The sequence below is a fragment of the Artemia franciscana genome, chromosome 20 (genome assembly GCF_032884065.1).
Source record: "Artemia franciscana chromosome 20, ASM3288406v1, whole genome shotgun sequence".
Lineage (NCBI taxonomy): Eukaryota > Metazoa > Arthropoda > Branchiopoda > Anostraca > Artemiidae > Artemia > Artemia franciscana.
In genome coordinates, this window is record NC_088882.1 from 12420746 (window position 1) to 12442299 (window position 21554).

The 21554-nt window shown below is 34.1% G+C and overlaps 1 protein-coding gene across 1 annotated transcript in view; it reads left to right on the top strand.

Annotated features, from left to right (window-relative positions):
• The window catches only part of LOC136039986 (transducin beta-like protein 3), a 49681-nt gene that overhangs the window by 7473 nt on the left and 20654 nt on the right, over positions 1–21554 (top strand). The window contains exons 5-10 of the mRNA XM_065724050.1: positions 1–101; positions 7661–7967; positions 11265–11471; positions 13954–14131; positions 19694–19818; positions 20208–20366. Of these exons, the coding sequence (XP_065580122.1) occupies positions 1–101; positions 7661–7967; positions 11265–11471; positions 13954–14131; positions 19694–19818; positions 20208–20366 (1077 nt within the window). The remainder of the gene's footprint in view (positions 102–7660; positions 7968–11264; positions 11472–13953; positions 14132–19693; positions 19819–20207; positions 20367–21554) is intronic.

Genomic DNA, 21554 nt, shown 5'->3' on the forward strand with positions numbered 1-21554 from the left:
ATTTGGGATCTGACATCTTCGACTTTAAAGTATGCGCTAGCTGGACACATGAGTACTGTGACCGGAATTGAGTTCACGCCTAATTTTCAAAAAATGATCTCGTAAGTCTCATTCTTATTTAACCAATTTAGTTAAAATAAGTTAAATTCTGTAAAAACAAGCCATCTATTTCTTTTTATAAAATTAAAGATCAGTTGCAAAACAAATTGTGTTGGCTCGAAAGATTTTTCGAAGCTTTCCCGATATGATATCTAAATCATTTTTTTTTTCATTAAAAATCAAAGCTACGGAGATCTTAGGCTATTTAGTGTATGGTAGTTTTTGTTTAGAGACAATGAGACTCTTGAATGGTCTGTACAACCATCTGTTAATAGCATAGCAACCCAAATTTAGTTTTAGCCTAACCAACTAGTCACCAATTCTACTGCAAGTAAAACTACTATATGAACGAAACTGTCTTATCCAGCTTATTTGTTTTCACTATTATTGACGGCCAGATAAAAAATTAAACTGTTGTAATTTTATTAAAATAGGCTAGGGAGCGTTTGAAAAGGAGCGTATAAGCTTTAATCGCTTTTTCCTCATAATAAATTTTAGAGCAGTTTCGACAATTTCACTCTCAGCTTGCAATTTTTTGAGTTTTTTCCGTTGTGTTCTTGGAAGCAGTCCGATCTCGCATAAAACGGCTTCAAAACCTGTTTTTCCGAGCGAAGCTTCATTGAAATAAATAAATAATGCTAGAAATAGGCTTTTTCTTCATTCTGTTTAGACTTTTTATTGTAACGACAGCATTAGTAAGCTTAAAATGTGCCGACCAAAGTTTTGCCGAGAAAACTTATTATATTCGAAAGCTTAAAACCAGTTTTGCCGAGCGAAGTTTCATTGAAACAAATAAATAATGCTAGAAATCGGCTTTTTCTTCATTCTGTTTAGACTTCTTATTGTAACGACAGCATTAGAAGGCTTACAATGTGCCGACCGAAGTTTTGCCGAGAAAACTTATTATATTAGAAAGCTTAAAACCAGTTTTGCCGAGCGAAGTTTCATTGAAACAAATAAATAATGCTAGAAATTGGCTTTTTTTTCATTCTATTTAGACTTCTTATTGTAACGACAGCATTAGAAGGCTTAAAATTTGCCGACGGAAGTTTTGCCGAGAAAACTTATATTAGAAAGCTTAAAACCAGTTTTGCCGAGCGAAGTTTCATTGAAACAAATAAATAATGCTAGAAATCGGCTTTTTCTTCATTCTGTTTAGGCTTCTTATTGTAACGACAGCATTAGAAAGCTTACAATGTGCCGACCAAAGTTTTGCCGAGAAAATATTAGAAAGCTTAAAACCAGTTTTGCCGAGCAAAGTTTTATTGAAACAAATAAATAATGCTAAATAGGCTTTTTCTTCATTTTGTTTAGACTTCTTCTTGTAACGACAGCATTAGAAAACTTAAAATTTGCTAACCGAGAAAACTTATATTAGAAAGCTGAAAACCAGTTTTCCGAGCGAAGTTTCATTGAAATAAATAAGTAAAGCTAGAAATCGGCTTTTTGTTCATTCTGTTTAGGCTTCTTATTGTAACAATAGCATTAAAAGCTTGAAATGTGTGCTCGAGTACCTCATAACTTATTAAAATGTGTCAAAATCCATTTTACTGTGCTAGACTGTTAATTCTAAATTTTTTCTAGGGTCGATCCATTTCAAAATCAATAATCCTTAAAAATGTGAACTGTAATCAACATATAAGCTTGTAGTTTTCGTGTCTATAGTCTATTGTTTTTAGTGTCGAAAGGGTAAATTTGGCTTCAAATTATTATTTCTAAGTGGTCAAAATAGGTGGGGAACTCCGCAGTTATATCTAAATGTGTCTCCAGCAATCTCTTTATATATAAAATCTCATGATAGGTATATATGGATTCTCAAGAAAAAAAGAATTTCAATAAATATTTCTATTTCGGGCACTGTTAAAAATATTTAAAAAATATCATCTCTGTATTATAGTGTTAAGAAAGTTTTTTTTTTACCTATTCATTGCATGGAAAGAGAAAGTTTTCTTTATATCTAATGATCTATTTCTTTAATTATATCTACTAATGTGTTGATCAGCTATAATAGTAAAGCAGATTTGATTTTGGGTTGGCGCGTGACGGACAATGCCCACTGAACTTGTATGCAAAATGGGTGACTGAATTTGCTTGAACTCACAAGCGAACTAGTGACCTAAGCATAATAGACTTGGCCTCTTGTAGTCTAAAGGTGGAATACCTTGCCATAGGATTGACACATGACCCCAGGACTCGTAGGCCAATGGTGAGACTTATAGTTTTCCAAGTGTTTGGTTAAATGGTACGGGTAAACGGTAGGAGTAAGTACGATTCTTATTGGACAAATACTTATGTGTTAGCTTTTGGAAAGGCATGCCTGCCTAGAGTCTCAGGCAGGTTGACCAAGAATTTAAAATTGACGCAAGACCGTTGATTTGCCTGGAATGACAAGCAAAGAAGCGTCTAGTTGTTATTAAAAGTGAGTTCAAGGTCAGTTCCGATATTTTTCTGAAGAATATTGTATCTCAGTAAAATCAGTAAGTTCGTATGTCTCAGTAAGTTCTGTAAATTGGTATTTTTCGTATTTTTCGGCTAAGACTATCTTAAGTAGCGCAGTAAACAGAGAAGCGGGCTCTATGTCTTTTTTTTGCCAAGGCGCTTCGTATGAAAGGAGTTGTTCAAGGAACTTTGGAGGAGGGTCATTCTTGAAAATTGAAAAGTTTATTACCTCTTTTAAGAGTTAAAAGTGATTACAGGAGAAGCAGTCCCCCTCCCCTCGCCTCTTATTCCCTCAAAGAAATTCGACAACTATTTTAAGATTGCCATGTTGTTCAGCATAGTTGACTGGTCTAATAACTATGTTTCTGGAAATGACTATCCCCCCACCACCTTTAGGGCAAGATTTGAAAGTTATATACTTTATCCATTGTTTACATATAGCATTTGTTAAAGGGAAAAGCATGTTTCACCTTTGATGTCCAAAGAGGCTAAGGGTATTAATTTCGAGTTTCCAGGGAATGTTGAGAGGAGTCTTGGCCTAAGTCAAAACACGCTCTGTGCTTAGATATTCGTAAAAGGGCGTATTAGGAATAGCTTAGGGTATTAAGTGAGAACTTTCCAGGAATGGCAAGTTGTTAAAAGGGTACTAAAGAGCTTAGGGTATTAAGCTAGAACTTTCAGGGAACGATGAGGGGGTTGATCATTTGACCAATAGGCTAGTTGTGTACGCTGCTACTAATACTACTACGACTACTATTAAAACTACTTCTACAACTGCTACTTCTCCTGTGACTACTTAAAAAAATAAGGATATTAAGGTAAAATTTCAGGAAACATTGAGGGTGAAGTTGAACTAAATCAAAAGACACTATCTGCAATCATTGTGTCAAAAGGGCTTATCAGCAACATTTTAGGAACGGCTTAGAATATTAAGTTAAACTTTCAGGGCATGATGAGGGGGATGTTACACTGACCAAGAGGAAGTATGTGTGTATTGCTACTACTACTACTAAGGCTAAGGTAAGGTGAACATTTTAGGAAGGTTAAGGGGATGTTGGACTAAACTAAAACACAAAATGTGCAATGCAGGTTGTCAAAAGGGCGTGTCAGTAATGTCCCAGGAATTCTTTAAGGCGGTGGTTCTCAAACTTATTTGGACACTATACCACTTTTTACCCACAAAACCTTTGAGGTACCCCTTCTCAGTTACCGGTATTAAGTAAACTGTAGGAAAAATATGATAAAATTGCCAGTCTTAGAGTTAAAGGGTTGTTTTTTTTTGTTTTTTTTGTGGCCGGCCGCATACCCCCTAAAAATTTTTCCGTATCCCCAAGGGGTACGGGTACCACAGCTTGGGAACCACTGGCTTAAGGTATTAAGTTGAAATTGTTAAGGTGTGTGAAGGGGAATGTTGAAGAAATTAAAAGGCGGTATGTGCATAATACTTTTACTACTGCTACTACTGTGACTACTAATACTACTGAGGCTAATGGTATTAAGGTGAAACTTTCGGGGAATGTTTAGGGGGATGTTAAACGATATCAAAACACTATTTTCATGTATGTTGTCAAAAGGGCGTATCAGTAGTCTCTCAGGAACGGCTTATAGTATCAAGTTGAAACTGTCAGGGCATGTCGGGGAGTATGTTAAACTAACCAAAAGGCTTTATACGTATACGACTACTACTGCTACTACGATTACTGCTACTAGCGAGGCTAATTGTGTAGATGTGAAGCTTTTAGGAAATGTTTTGGAGTATGAGCACGCAAGTTGCCAAAAAGGTGTATCTGCAATACTGCAAGAACAGCTTTGAGTGTTTAAGTTGAAGCTTTTATGACATATTGAGGGGAAGTTAAACTAACCAAGGGACACTGTGTGCATGCTATTATCATTACTTTTTCTGGAAGTCTACTGCTTTCAAAGGTAAGGGTATCAAGGTGAAAATTTCTGGAAATCTTGAGGATGATTTTGAACAAAAAAAAAACACGGTTGTAGTAAGGAAGTATCAGGAGTGTTGCAGGAACAATATAGATTACTGAGTTGACACTTTCAGGGCATACTGGGGGGGGGGGTTAAACTAATCAAAAATTCAAGAGTATTAAGTTAAAACTTTCAGGGGAATGTTGGACTAAATCAAAAATAATATGTGCGTGCAGCTTTTACGCCTGAAAAATTATATGAGTTTGTTTCTGCTCATCTTTTGTTTAATATAGCTCATTACTTTTCTTTGAAAAACACGTTTTGCAGAAAATGCTCTTTGTACTTAATCTCAAGAAAGGGGCCCTTTAGATCGATCTCAGGGAAGAGGGGAAGGTACTCTTTTCGACGTGTGCTCAAGTATGTTTGTACCCCGTTTGTAAGAGTTCAAAGTGTATTATTTGTGCCCTTTTGGTGCTTACAAAATTGGCTTTTACAAAAGTGGTTTTGTGTTGTATTACTCTTGTCAATTTCTGAATTATCAAACAGTTCGTAGTAACGAATTGTAAGTAAGGAGTGACCTGGCTCAGTAATAACCGAAAATCTTAAAAACTGAATTTTGAGACCAATTGATACATACAAAAAAATCAAATTTTTATGCTGACCTCAAATCAGCATAAAATGACGAGTTTAATCTTATCCTTTAAAAGTTACGAGCCTGAGAGTATTTGCATTATATTCTAAAAAAGAAGGAAACACCCCCTAAACGTCGTATAATCTTGATGAAAATCACATCATCAGATTCAGTATATCAGAGAACCCTACCGCAAAGGTTTCAAGCTCCTATCGGCGAAAATGTGGAATGATGTATCTTTTGCCAGAAGAAAGATCACGGATGCGTGTTTATTTATTTTTTTCCAGGGATAATCATATCGACCCAATGGTCCTAGAATATCACAAGAGGGCTCATTCAAACATAAATTAAAAGTTCTAGTGTCTTTTATAAGCGACCGAAAAAATAGAGGGCATCTAGACCCCCCTCCCCCCCCAAACGCTCATTTTTTCCCAGTCACCCGATCCAAATTTTGAGATTACCATTTTGTTCAGCATAATAGAAAAATCTAATAACTATGTCATCGAGGATTACTTAATCCCCCACACTCCCCGAAGGAAGGGCTGCATGCTATGAACTTTGCCCTTGTTTACATATAGGCCAGTTTTGGTTATTGGCAAGTATACAGACGTTTTCAGGAGGGATATTTTCTGGTGTGGGTTCGGGTGAGGGGTTTGCGTGGGAGGATTATCCATGGAGGAAGTTTTCATTGGGAAAGGGAATTTTCCATGAAGGGTGCGCCGGATTTTCCAGCATTATTAAAAAAAAAACGAGCAGAAATTAAATTAAAAAACAAAATTTTTCAACTGAAAGTAAGGTTTTTTTAAGCAACATTAGGGGGTTCGCCCCCTCGTCAATACCTCGCTTTTTGAGCTAAATATTTTTAGTACTTTCAAAAGATATATTTATTCTAATTAAAGTGCTTTTGTGATTATGGGATCATTCTTAAAGAATTGGAACAACATTTGAACTTTAGCGTAGGTATTAAGGGGATACGTAATATTTTTTTTTTCATTTTAAGTTTTAATGTTGCTCCTTACATTTAGTTGAAAAAAACCTGTTTTTTTTATATTTGATATCAACAGGAATAATTTAGATCCGCTTTGCTTTATTTACTTCTATAGCTGAATTTTTTACATGAGGTCTTAAAATATTGGAAAGGGATTCCTAGTCCTCTTTTTGAAGTAAAAGAAATTCTTAGAATGTTTTTGCTTATACAAAACTAAATAAAGGTCATATTTTCCCCATTATCTAAATACCCTAATGACTTTATTTTGATTAAATAGAAACTGAAGGCCCACCTTTAATTCTATCTCAGCCATGATTTTCCGTAAAAACAGTGGCATATGCTCTAGAATCTATCAGTAGTCTTTCAAGGCTGTGTTCAAAAGGACAGGGTTCATGTCCCTGTGTCACGGATTGTTTTTTTTTTGGAAAGGGGGTCACCGGTGTGACTCTGCGAGCTTAGCTAGAGTTGACCCAGCTCCAAATGGGTGCCTGGAAGAATCCGGCGGTTAAAAACGGGTAGCGTCGGATGATTTATCCCCAACAACTTATTGCACTCCCGACCAAAGCCAGAGAATCATAGGATCGGTACCAGGGCCACATGCACCTTTGCCTACTTACGAAAAAGTTTTAATACTTCTTAAGTTTTAAATTTTAAAAGTTTTAAGCTGTAAAAGTTTTAAGTTTAAATAGTCCTAAGTTTTAGAAGTGTTAAGTTTCAAATTTTGAAAGTTTTATGTTTTAAGTTTTAAAAGTTTTAAGTTGTTTATTTTAGTTTTTTCAAGAGTAAGAACTAAAAGTGCGTTAGATTGTGATGTAATATTGCCTTTGTTTATAGGTGAGAATCTCTCCCCTCCCCAATAATTTGACAAGTATGGCTTCTTTTGACAAATGAATATATATTACTTTCATTTCATGTGTAATTACATGCGCAAAAAGTTATACCTCGTTGACCAACTTTCAACAATGTGACACCATTTTGGTTTTGTCTTCGGATTTAGTGGTAATTTAGCAAGTCTGGGGTTAAATTTCAACCACACTGTTTGACTTCTAAGCTCATAATACGTTGCTTTTCATTTCGCCAAGAAAAATATAGCTTTGTATCAATTCCTTTCCTTTGGTCGCTTGGGCTATCCCATACAATTGGATTGCTTCGGGTTTCTCTATTTCATTCGATTTACCTTGAAAATTTCACTTTCTGTTAAAAGTTACTTAAGAGTAACTTAAGAGTAATGAATGAAGAACTGTAAGAGAGAATTTGATAAGTCGATTTTCAGGGTTATTTGATTCCACTTCATAGTTGTTTTTTTAATTGCGTATTCTGGGAGTTTTAATTAGCTATTCTGTTAGATATTGGGTTGACGTTGCTGTTGTGTTGTACATATACAGTATGACCAGTTCTACACAAAAACAGTTCAGTCAATATTTCTAATCAGAAAGTATTTACTGCTCACTACTTATCGGCATATTGCATTTAGGTTTTTCATTCTCTTCAACTGAAAATAGAGGAATAGTAGCGCCTTAATTTTGTCTTGTGTATGTCTTTTATCTTAATTCTAAAAGTAAAATTTTATCATTAAATTCCAGGGTTGGAAGAGATAAAGTTATTATTTTATGGAATATGGAAAATATTACTCAAGAAAGGACAATTCCCCTATTTGAAGCAGTTGAAGGACTATGTCTCTTAGAAGATAGTGTAGTTACAGCTGGGGAAAGAGGTGTCTTAAGAAAATGGAACCTGGTAAACGGTAGTGAAGTCAAGGTGGCGGCTGGTGAGTCATGTGGACAAATTGTGAAGTTTTTCCGTGCCAAAAGTAAAAAATGTCTGGTGTCAGTGTCGACGGACCAAATTTTAACGTTTTATGATGACACTAGTCTTGAAGAGAAATTTCATGTGAGTGATTCAACTTTCTGATTATGTTCCAAAAATATGAGTAGGGTGAGAATAAGGTTGTTTCTATTGTGATAATTCTTCTTTTTTTTGGAAATTTAAAATTCTCTTTATTAATGATACTTCATTACAAAAAAAAGCTAATTTCCAGAAAACATATAAGAAAGCTGATATAACTATTACTGAAAGAATATGCATGCGAACGAAAAAAAGCAGGTCTGATATCCAAGAAAATGAAAAAGCAGAAACAAACCAGAATGGCATGTACAGTGGTATAAGTCCTGTTTCATATTTTGAAAGTGTTATTAATCCAAGGTAATTGAAAATGTAATTTTTCAATATATCCATATGCTAAGTTGTAATTTGTGCATAAGCCGAGTTAGTTTGGTCACTTCTAAAGGTAAAAAGAATTACCTCGTTTTTTTCCGGGCAGACCGAGTCTACCCAGATTTATCTTTATTTTCCTCTAAACTTTACTAGAAAACTATCAGACTCAAAGATGGAACACACCTGGTGTTTTTATTGATCGCTATTTTTTGTCGCTGACGCTCTAAAATAATGTGGCGTTTACACGCTGGGTGGTCAAAATTTTTTTTGTCGGTAAAAATTACCAATGTTACATCAGTCGATCACAGATCTGACACCGTAAAGCAAGAGTTTTTTTTACATTATAAATAGCTTCTTGCATGATTATTATTTCGTTTTGAAGGGGGTATATAAAATAAGTGTATAAATTTATTGTATATAAATTAGTATATAAATTTTTAGTATATTAAATTTAGTATATAAATTTATAGCATATAATTAGTATATAATTAGTATTAAAATTAGTATTTAGTATTAGTAATCGAATATTCTTCGATTGAAGGGGGAGCGAAAAAATATCATTATTTGGGTGTATCTGATTAACAAAAGGAGACAGTAAGTTGGAACCTTGTACACTTTGTGGTGTTCTTATCTTTTAAAATGTCCAAGGTTTTGTCCTATAGTACAGGCATTTCTTGAACAAAATGAATTAGTTCATTGTCGATTATAACCCCTTTGGTCATGATAAATTAACACCACTACATCACTCCCAATGCAAACACAACAGGCGTTGGCGGCTTACTAGACGAGTGTGTAACCATGCATTTAGTGACGTAAGCTACCATTTTCGTCGAGGTGGTAAAAAAAACAACTGACGAATGCAGTGGCATTGGCGGCTGTGTTGCTGCGATCAGTTTTAAATAATTCCGTCTTTTTTTTAACCGCCCAATGTATACATCTTAACATCCTCTTATTCGCCTTTACTGGTACAGTGGTGGTAAAAAAAACGCCAAATGTGTTCCGGCTCATACTATATAAACTATATAGTCAGTTGATTCTTACAATTTTTCAGTCGTCTTACTCAATCATAACTAGAAACTGTGGATCTTATGGATTTAATGTATATGTCTCAAAAATAGCTTTTCTTGACTAGGTTAGTCTTTACATTAGAATCCACATTTACGGGTGGAAAAAAAACTTTGTTTGGATTTCTAAATCTCCTTGTCACAGCATTGACTGATATTTCAGATTGCACCATAAGGCGTTAAGGTGTTAAAGGCGTTAATCATGTAATGAATCAGAAATAGGATAAAATAAACTCCTTGTCAAAGCCTTGGCTGATATATCAGTTTGTATCAAAAGGCGTTAATCGTGTAATAAATCCGAAATAGGATAAAATAAACTCCTTGTCACAATCTTGGCTGATATTTCAGATTTTATCAAAAGGCGTTAATCATGTAATGAATCCAAAATAGGATAGAATAAACTCCTTGTTACAGCCTTGGCTGATATATCAGATTGTATCAAAAGGTGTAAATCATGTAATAAATCCAAAACAGGATAAAATAAACTCCTTGTCACAGCCTTGACTGATATATCAGATTGTATCAAAAGGTGTTAATCATGTAATAAATCCGAAATAGGATAAAATAAACTCCTTGTCACAATCTTGGCTGATATTTCAGATTGTATCAAAAGGTGTTAATCATGTAATAAATCCAAAACAGGATAAAATAAACTCCTTGTCACAGCCTTGGCTGATATGTCAGATTGTATCAAAAGGCGTTAATCATGTAATGAATCAGAAATAGGATAAAATAAACTCCTTGTCAAAGCCTTGGCTGATATTTCAGAGTGTATCAAAAGGCGTTAATGTACTAAGGCGTTAATCATGTAATAAATCCAGAATAGGATAAAATAAACTCCTTGTCACAGCCTTGGCTGATAGATTAGATTTTACCAAAAGGCGTTAATCATGTAATAAATCCAAAATAGGATAGAATAAACTCCTTGTTACAGCCTTGGCTGATATATCAGATTGTATCAAAAGGTGTAAATCATGTAATAAATCCAAAACAGGATAAAATAAACTCTTTGTCACAGCCTTGACTGATATATCAGATTGTATCAAAAGGTGTTAATCATGTAATAAATCCGAAATAGGATAAAATAAACTCCTCGTCACAGCCTTGGCTGATATATCAGATTGTATTAAAGGCGTTAATCACGTAATAAATCCGAAATAGGATAAATAACTTCGGTTTAAAATAAACCCCAAAACTATTTCGCTTTTTTTTCGATCTTTGGTAAAAAAATATATATCTTATAGTATAATGTCCTTCGAATTATACTGTTCAGCTGTCCTCTACTAAAAAAAAGCATAAGTATTTCCCTTTTCTTTTTCTTTTTTTTTATAAAATCGCACAAAGGGATTTATTTTTACAGTTTAGGAAACTAAGACATAGAGTTGCGTAAAAAGATTTTCCGAAGTCTGTTTTCTTCCCACCCCTGCCGATCGCGTTCTGCTGGACATACGTACTACGTTTTTTACTTCTGGTGTATCCCCAATAAGTTTTGGCTGTTGAAAGCCTGGAAAGTCTGATTGTACCGGGGATGTCAATTGAGGGACAAGGGAGGGGACTCTGCTCTTTAATTTAAATTTTCAGTAATTGGTACTTTTTCGTAGATATCGGCTTCAATTAAGGGGGTGTTTTCATTGAAAAACTTCTTTCTTTGGTACTTTCATTTCATTGAAAATAAACTAATGACAACTTTGCCTTGCCCTCAAGACTTCGAAAAACATATTTCTCCCCCTCCCTACTAAATTAATTTGAATTGACGCTGCTGTTTTTAGGTAGGATTCAGTTAAGAGGGAAGTAGTGTCTTTTCTTGCTCCGGACATACTTTTTTTTTTCTTTTTATTTACTTTTTTTTGCTTCACAAAAAAAGTTAATTCCGCACTTTTGTAATGCTTTTGTTTTTTTTTCGTTATAGCTGGTTGGTCACAATGACGATATCTTAGATATAACCTGGCTTCCTGGTGCGTCTGACCCAACCATAGTCGTCGCTACGAATAGTAAAGATATCAAGATTTATAACCTAGCTACTAATGAGTGCCATCTACTAAAAGGACATACGGACTTGGTATTAGCTGTCGCTACATGCTCTACTGTATCCAATTTAATAGTTTCTGCGTCAAAGGTAGTTTAATTAAAGTTTTTTTGCTAGTATAATTTGTGGGTTATTAGGATTAGTTGTTTTCCCGATTCGACCATCTGGGGGGGGGGGGGGGGGGTTAATTCGGAAAACTTCAAAAAATGAGGTGTTTTTACCTTATGAACTGGTGATCGGATTTTAATGAAATTTGATATTTAGAAGGATATCGTGTCTCGGAGCTCTTCTTTTAAATCCCGACCGGATCTAGTGACATTGGGGGGAGTTGGAGGGGGAAACCAGAAATCTAGGAAAACGCTTAAAGTGGAGGGATTGGGATGAAACTTTGTGGAAAAAATAAGCACCAGTCCTATATACGTGATCGACATAACCGGAACGGATCCGCTCTCTTTGGGGGAGTTGGAGGGGGGGGGTAATTTCGGAAAAATTAGAAAAAATGAGGTATTTTTAACTTACGAACGAACTGAAATTAAAACTTGAACCGAACTGAAATTATTACGTATACGAGAAGGCTGCCCCCTCCTCAACACCTCGCTCTTTACGCTAAAGCTTAGATTATGTCTCAATTCTTTAAAAACGACTCCTGGAATACAAGGGTCGTTTATTTACAACAATAAGTAACTTTTATAAAAATGTCGAAAAACTTTAGCGTGAAGAGCAAGGTTTTGAAGAGGTGACAATCCCTTTGCATACGTGATAATTTCTGTCCGTTTTATGTTTTATTATTGCTCCTTACTTACTTCGACAAAACTTGCTTTCTTTATTTAGTTCTTGTAAAAAATAAACCACGGTACATAGTAACCAAAAATTTTATAACGCTTTTTGAAAAAAAAATGTCATGTTAGAAAAATTGACATTTATAGCTGATACAGGAATGGTAACTAGGATTTTGATTAATCTTTATGGCAAAAGTTTATTGCGAAAACAAATTTGGGGGAATTTCCAAAGACAGCCTGAAAACCCTCGAAAATGGTGTTGGACCGAAGTGAAAACTGTATCCATGGAATCGTCCTTATCGGAAATCTGACACGGGAAATTTTCAGGCTATATTAGGGCTATATTCCCTTAAACGGTTGAGTCGTATTTCCCAAGCCTAATATTGATTGCCCTCATTTTTATGTACATTTGAAAACGCCTACTGTATGAATAATAAGTTTTTATTAAAAAGGATTTCCTAGTTTTCAGAATGGGTTTTCTGAATGTTTTCCAGAGATATTTTCTTAGGTATACTTTTAGGTGTAAAACTTAGTAATGAAAATTCAAAAACTAATTTTTGTGATCGAATTGGTTTGAAGTATGATGACCTAATTAGTTTTGATGCCTTGGTATATGTAATGACCTATTGTAGAACAACTTAGGCGGATTGGTAGCCATCGGATGCTCAGAGACCGTATCCATTTAAAAGTTTTAATTGAAAACTAGACCCAAGGTGAGACTGGAACAAGATTATAACGTGACATAAGTCTTATATGGATCTCTTAAGAAGGAGTTAAAGAAGAAGAAGAATAAAATAAATTAAGCCAACGGAGGGATTTTGTACAGCGTGTCGGCCTTATTATTTTAACAAATTATAATTATAAGGATATTTTTATAACAGCATTGCTGTTACAATAAGAATATTATAACAGCATTGGAAATGTAATAGGAGTCAATACTGCGGAAAAACCAGGCTATACTGAATCTGTAAAATGACATGAAATTTAAGTGGATTTCTTAGGTATTAATGACCAACTATTGGACAAGTTGGGTCAGTATTGGTGTATTGATCTGTGTTTTAGCCTCGGATGTTTAACATCTTACATCTGTTGGAATAGTAATAGTAGCCAAAAATGTGGATAAAACCAGATTAGACTGAAATTTAATTTTGAAAATATATTTTCTTAGTAGATTTCTTGAGGGTTAGCTTTTGGCTTCAGGTGGTTTAATACTTTGTCGAGAGTGTCCAAGTTTTATTTTTAATCTGTCGATAAATGTATGAAAAGTAGATAGTAAATAAAAATTTATTATAAGATAAAAAATTTTAAAAAATGTGTTTGTTATAAATTTGTTATGTTATGAAAAATTTATTATAAAAACATATTATGATAATTATATTAATATATAAAATATTATATTATAATATATATATATATATAAATATATATATATATATATATATATATATATATATATATATATATATATATATATATATATATATATATATATATATATATATATATTATAAAATATATAATTATAAAAATTTATTACGATGAAAAATTTATTATGTTATAAAGAAAAATGAGGCCTGTGTTATCTTGGCAAGCCTAACTTGGATATTTTAGTATTACAAGCGTAATGTTATCTCTCTTCATGTTGTAATGAAACTGAATATTTACATTATGTAGAATTATTATGTAAAATGTTCAGCCGATTTTTCTGCACAGCCTAGAAAATTTTTCATCCCCGCCCTCCCCCACTTTCCGTTTACAAGGACAAACTTTTATTATACGTTATTTCTATTTAGGATAACACTATCCGCCTGTGGCATAAAAAAGGTGAAAGGTTTGAATGTGTGGCTATTGGAAGTGGACACACTGCAAGCGTGGGCACTGTTGCCATATCTCATCGTAAAGGTCAAAAATTCTTAATCTCTGGAAGCCAAGATATGTGCATAAAACGATGGGAAACGACAAATCTCGCAGGTTGGTAATCAAAGTTCTTAGAAATATAGCTCGCTTCATTTGCTAAATATCTTTTATTTCATTCCTAATGTGTTCACTGTGATATTTCCAAACTCTAGGAAAATTGCATCCAAAATGATTTATGACCTTAAGATGGAAATCAGAAATTGGAAATTAATATAGGATGATAAGATGCCATTGAAAACAGATAAACGCTCAGTTTATTCTTTTATAGGTACAGCTAGTGGCGTTATATTATTGCGGGTGTTCTATTAGTCCTTCTGTTAGTCATTCGTCATTCGACCAATGAACAATTCTATTAGTCATTCTATAGTTAAATACAAGGGTTTTATTATTGTAAAATTAATCTCAAGTAGGTAAAACGACCTCTTAATAAGAATATTAGGGAAAAAATTGTCAAGCTGAATGATCTATGGACTACTGTACTGATCTATCAAAAGTTTAGATGGATATTAGTTTTAATTAAAAAGAAAAAGAAAAAAATATAGCTGTTTAATTGCCAGAATGTACTTGTCTTATTTCCTCCTAATCTTAAAATTAGGGATAGCCTCTTGAGGTTCGGTTCTCTCGAAGCCTCGCATCTCACCGTATTTCCTACAAAGGTGTTAATTTACGAAAATGTTGGTTGGGGGAGGACATGATGTATTTTTTCAAATTCAGAGGGTATTTTCATTTTATTTTTCAGTAAAATACCAAAAAATGTATTTATCTAAGGAAATACTCCAAAAAGAAGTATTTTTCAAAATCAAAGAAGGGATGGTAATCTAGGCGGCCGATTTTGAAAATTGAAGGCATTTCCCAATCTCTCCCCCATTTCTCAAATAATTCACCTTGGCGAAGCTCACTTCATTCTTCTGTAAGTACATTCTTCCAGTCTGTTTTAGTTCGGATAAATGAATGAAACAAGCTCACTATACAGACTCGCGAGTCAGAATGACTGGAACCAGCTATATACTGTGCTATGTCTTCTTTGGTATTTTATGTTTTATTTTATATTTTATTTATTTGTATTTTATTTGGTATTTTATGTGCTATGTCTTCTTTGGTATTTTAAAGAAATTCGTGAATCAATAAAACATTCAAGGAGTATGAACGATTTTAAGAAAGTAGTAGCGGAAAATGGTAAATAGGATCAACCCATAAATTGATGTCAAATAACTCAATTGTATAATTATTGTAAACTTTTGAGCTATAAAAATACCTTAATCTTGTCTTTTGTTGACCTCTACTATATTTTTCAATACTTTCCCCGTACCCTCTTTTTTCCCGTCAATCTGTCAATAAATTAATCAATATAGATGATTAGCTAACCAATCAATCAGTTAATATTCAGCAACAAAAACTTAGTTAAAAATATGTAGAAAGAGCTATGCTCTTTCTACCTATTATAATGTAGAGCTGTGATCTTTCTACGAAAATAATGTATAATTTTGTCATGAAGGGTAGAATATATAGTCATTTAACTCTTTTTTTAAGAGGGACCTACTACTTCTTGAATTTTTTAGATTGAGGTTTTTCACTTTACTATAAAATCTAGTTCTTTTGTATGGTGGGAGGCACCTGTGCTGAATCCTAACCCATTATGGGGTACCTCCTTCATGTTGAAGATACGATCATGAGGTGCGTTGGCAAGTGCAACTGTTCCCCATCTAATGATGCATGGAAATGGATAAATAAGTTTCTCAGGTTAACTACCTGACAAAGCTTCTTTTACCTGGTTATGATTGACAATAATAAAAACAGCCCTTTTGTAGACGATCTGTACCCCGTCCACCGACCATCCTAACAGGCTTGTTTATAGTATCCCACTGTAATAGACTACTTTTAACTTTACTAAAAATCTAGTTCTTTTCTATGGTGGGAGGCACTTGTGCTGAATCCTAACCCATTATGGGGTACCATCTTCATGTTGAAGATACGATAGTGAGGTGCGTTGGTAGGTGCAACTTTTCCCCATCTAATGTTGCATGGAAAAGGATGTACAGGTTTTTCGGGTTAACCACCCGACAAGCTTTTACCTAGTTATAATTGACAATAATAAAAAGCCTCGGACCAAACAGCTTTTTTGTAGACGATCTGTAGCGCGTCCACCGACCATCCTAACAGGCTTGTTTACGGTGGCCCACTGCAATGGACTACTTGTAACTTTGCTAAAAATCCAGTTCTTTCGTATCCCTCTAGATGGGGCTTACACATTTCAAAAAGAACTGAAGGAAAAGGGAGTTACAGTAAGCGAGGGGAAACTACAAGGATTCCTTGAGGTTTAAACAGCTGCATTTTCCTCTGAGCGAAAATGCCTTATATACATCAAATAGAGTGAAAACGCAGAACTATTCGTTTCAAATGAATTCAGTGTAGGTGTTGAAATCCTGTTGGTGGAACTGGAAATTAGAATGGGGCAGAAAGCATTTTTCTTTTTTACGGCTGCATTTTTCAACAACTTAGTTGAAATATTCTAACGCATCTGTTCACTCGCCAAGATGCATAAAATTATAGCAAATCGTGTGGAATTTGACAAAAAACTAACCGGGCAAACCTAAGATGTGTGAATCTTAAAAATAACTAGTTAAAAAATATAAAATAAAAAATCTTAAAAATATCAGAATGATTGTCATGATGTCAAAGGGATAATTAAAAGTTACTAATTGTGCCAAATTTTTTATGTTTTCATAATCGATATAAAAATTCAGTTTCTTTTTCAGAAAGGTTTTGAAGTTAAATAGGGCGATGAAAATAGAAAGTGCCAAAAATTTTATTGCTTTATATCTTATTGTCTTAGATAATTCCAGTATTTGATAAGTCGAAATTTGCTTAAAGATTAGATAAAAAAAATTAAACATAATAAATTTGACGTTAAACATGCATGAAAAGAAGAATAATCGATATATTTACAGGTATCTTTTAAAAGAATTGTAAAAAAAAAATACACAATAAAAGTAATTACGAAGGGTTGAAGCTTTTGTAAGAAAAAAGAAAATTTTTGGACTCGGTTGAAATAATTTGTTATACTTGACTGTGAGAGTATTTCCCAATTTCTTATTGAAATCAAATTTATTATTTCCGATTAAAAGGCTACATTTCTGGGATGTGAAGTTTCATCTTTTCTTTTTTGATATATTTGGCGATCAATGAACTTGTAAAATTATTTTGTAGATCAATTACTTGTAGAATTATTAATTATTTTATTTCTACCTATTATCTTAGGTAGCGAAATAGCGCTGCCAAAGTAAAGAACGGTGAGGGCACAATTATTTTTTTTTATTATTATTTAGACCAGGGCAGGTCATGTCGAAGGAGTTATCGTAGAAACTTCAAAAAGGGCTCTTTCGGTTGAAAATTGAAAGGGCTAGTGCTCTTTTTAATAGTCAAAATGATTGGAGGACAACTAACCCCCCTCCGACGCCAACGATTTCCTCAAACACATCCAATCAAAATTTTGGGATAGCCATTTTTTTTAAACGTAGTTGAAAGGGCCGGTAATTATGTCTTTGAGGGTGACAAAACTCCCTCCACCCCCCTTTAGCCCTTAGGGCAAAGGTTATAAGTTATGCCCTGGGGGTATGTAAGGTATATATAGAAAGGGTGGTTGTATAAACTTCGGAGGGGAATCATGTGATTAGTAATCAAAATTTTTACTTCCCCTTTTAAGATTCACAGTGATCGGAGGGTGGATAAGCGCCACCACTCCAAACCTCGTATTTTCGCGTGATGCATCTGATAGAAATTTTGAGATGGCCATTCGCTGTTTTCGAAAAAGGCTCATTCGATTGGAAATTGAAAGGGATAGGGCCCTTTTTATTAGTCAAAAGTGATTGAAGGGCAATAAGCCCCCCCTCACGCCCATCAATTCCCAAAACAATTCTAATCGACATTTTGAGATAGTGATTTTGTTCAGTGTAGTGGATTTGTCTCAAGCCAGAACATAGCTTGTACTTAATTGAAAAAAAAAATGACTGTGAATTGTCAGTATACATATACTGATATGTATTCCTTAAACTTCTAATAATTTTTAATTTATTAAACTTAAAAAAGTTAAAACAATTTAAATGTATTTTTTTTATTTACATCATACAATAAATAACCGAGTCTAGCTCAAAAATTAGCAAAAATTAACATGACTAGGGCTGACAACCCCCTTGCCTTCTAAAGATCAGAGCATAATTTGCACTTTACTGAAAACAAAATATATTTAAAATGATTTTGCTTTGTTTTTTTCTTGTTTAAAATGTTTTCACTAGATATGTCAAGGGGAAAGTCCTCCCCTTGCACTCCAATTATAGCGCAAGTGTCTGGTGCCCTTTTTAAGAGTAGCAAGGGATTGAAGGGCAAGCAGCCCTTGTCTCAAGCCTATTTATTTTTCAAACGTATTCAGTCAAAATTTTGAGCTTGCCATTTTGTTCAGCATAGTAGAACGGTCCAGCAACTATGTCTTTTGAGATATTAGGCATGTCAACCCCCCACATTCATGCAATTGGCCCATTATATTTTAAAACTAAATTTTGCTCTAAAAATGAATCAAAAGGCATTGTGTTAAATGGTTGCCAATAAGACACCTCAGTAATATATCGTAAACGACTGGGGGTATTAAGTTGAAACTTTTTGGGATATTACTATTACTACTTCTGGTCTTACAATTTAAATAAATAAAAAGAGTTTAAGTGTATCCAGGTTGTCAAAGAGCATAGATAGAATATTTTGGGAATGATACTAAGTTTTATTTTTCAGGTCAAATTCAGAAGCTATAAAATTAAATTAAAAAATACTGTTCGTGTCAGGATTAAAAATTGCTGAAAAAGTTTCTCTAACATACAAATAGCAAAACATACTACGGATTCTTATAAAAGAAAACTGAAAAAATGTGCATATTTTATTTTCCAAGAAAAAGACTATGTCAGTAAAAAACGAACAGAAATTGATTTAAAAACCTTTTTCCGCAAGACGAGTTTTTCAAAGAAAAGTAAAGAGCTCCAATAAGCCAAGAATGAGCAAAAATAAAAGTCAAATAATCGTTCAAGCGTAAAACTACAACAAATAACTATAAATAAATAAATGAAACTCAAAAAGAACAGAATTTATAACAAATAGCCGAGTCAAACTCAAAATGAGCAAAAATTAAGCATTAGTATGTTTTCACCTTTCCTACTTTCAAAACTGAAACATTATCGAAGCTTTAACGAAGGAATGTCAGTATATGTCAATTTAGCAGACAATCCACGGTCATTTGTTTGTCTATTTTTTTCAGTGAAGTGTAAATTGTGTTACGGTTTGTGGATCCATATTCTATCACATTTTTACGGTTGTTTTTGATGGTTAATGACTGTCAACGATCATATTGATGGTTTTGATCTTTATTCTCCAACACTCCGAGACATCGAAAAACATAGTTTTTACCCTCCAAATTTACATTCACTTTGGCTCTAAAAATAGTTTTTTAAAAATTTCAATTTTTTCTATTGAGAGGGATAGATAAAATATAGACTTTTCATATCAAAAGGCTAATATGCGTCAGGAGACCCTATATTTTTTTCTTGTTTATGTAAAAGCAAATTTCTCTTTTTGTAGATGATGAAATAGTTCATCTCCGAGCGTCTCACACGGTTTTGTCTCACGAAAAAGACGTCAACTTCGTAGCGATTTCACCAAACGACAAATATGCTGCGTCAGCTTCAGGTGATAAAGTTGCCAAGGTAATTTTCGTTTTATTTACTTTATGCTGTGTCAAATTTTTGGTTCGTTTTTTCCGCCTCGGTCTTTTTGCTTATGTTGGATGAATTGCTAAGTTACTAAGTTCCTACTCGTCATTTTCTGTTTTGTCTGTGTGTTTTGGCTTGACCATATCCCGAGAAGACCTAATGACCGCATCATGAAACAAGTACTTCTAGCTGCTCCTCTGTATTGGCGGAGACGTCCTGACGGCCAAAATTAGTTTTACCATCCTTATTGGTAAATCTGCCAGCCAAAACTAGCAGTTTTACCAGTCTTTCGTTTTCCAGCTTTACCTTTCTCACTTTTTTTACCTCCCAGAAGACTGTTTGCTAACAGGAAATTGCAAAATAGTAATTTTACTCCCTTTCAGATATGGAATGCTTCTGATCTATCCTTAGCTGGAACATTGAGCGGACATCGTCGGTCAGTTTGGTGTGTCCAGTTTTCCAACGAAGACATGGTTGTTGCCACAGGCTCAGCGGATTCGACAATCAAGATATGGTCACTCGCTGATTTTTCTTGTATTAAGGTGGGTTTTTTCTTTGAGTCTGTATCTTCATATTCTTTTTTGTGTGTCCTGATATTTTTACACTAAAACCTTTTTTTTACTTTTATTTGCTGTAATAAACTGTTTGCATTATCGTCGAATAAGTTCCACCTGGAATCCTTGTAAATTTTATGATAAACAGGGGGAATCTCAAGGGTTTGATATTCCCCTGGGGTATCACTCCATCAAAGCCATCGATCTATTCCACGTAGTGAGTGTTCAGCAAAATCATAAAGCCGGGTGCTTAAATTGTGTAAAATATTAGTGCCATATTTGATAACCTTAATGTGCTAGGTGCCGCAAATTATGCAATGAAAACTTTTTTTGAATTGATTTGAGTTTATAACAGAAAGGACTTTTTAGGGGTAGAGGTTGGGCGTGTAGAAAAAATGGTTGTCGATTGTCACAATGTAACATTTCTCTATTTTTGAACCTTGTTACAAACTATTGGTGTATTATCCCTGTTGAAATCATCTATCTCTGTGGATTTTGGCGTCAAATCTATCGGTCGATTTTTTGTAGTGATGGTTCGTTAGATTCTTAACGGTTTTTTATTGAATGGGTGGTCATATTAAATTCAGATGGGTCTCATTTGATTTAAATTGGAAGTTATAGTGCATTTTTAAGAGTCAAAGTGATTTCAATGCCTCAATCATTGAATATCGGTTAATTCGGAAAAAATGAAGTATTTTTAACTTACGAACGGGTGATGGGATGTTAATGAAATTTAATGTTTAGAAGGATATCGTGTCTCAGAGCTCTTATTTTAAATCCCGACCAGATCTGGTTATATTGGGGGGAGTTGGGGGGGAACCTATGGAAAACGCTTAGAATGGAGGGATTGGGATGAAACTTGGTGGGAAAAATAAGCAGAAGTCCTAGATACGTGATTGACATAACCGGAACGGATCTGCTATTTTTGGGAGAATTGGGAGGGGGGGGTTAATTCTGAAAATTGGAAAAAATGAGATATTTTTAACTTACGAAGGAGTGATCGGATCTTAATGAAATTCGAAGTTTTGAAGAATATTGTGTCTCAGAGCTCTTATTTTAAATTCCGACTGGATCCGGTGACATTTGGGGGAACCTAACATCTCGAAAAACGCTTAGAGTTGAGGGATCGGGATGAAACTTGGTGGGAAAAATAAGCACAAATCCTAGATACGTGAT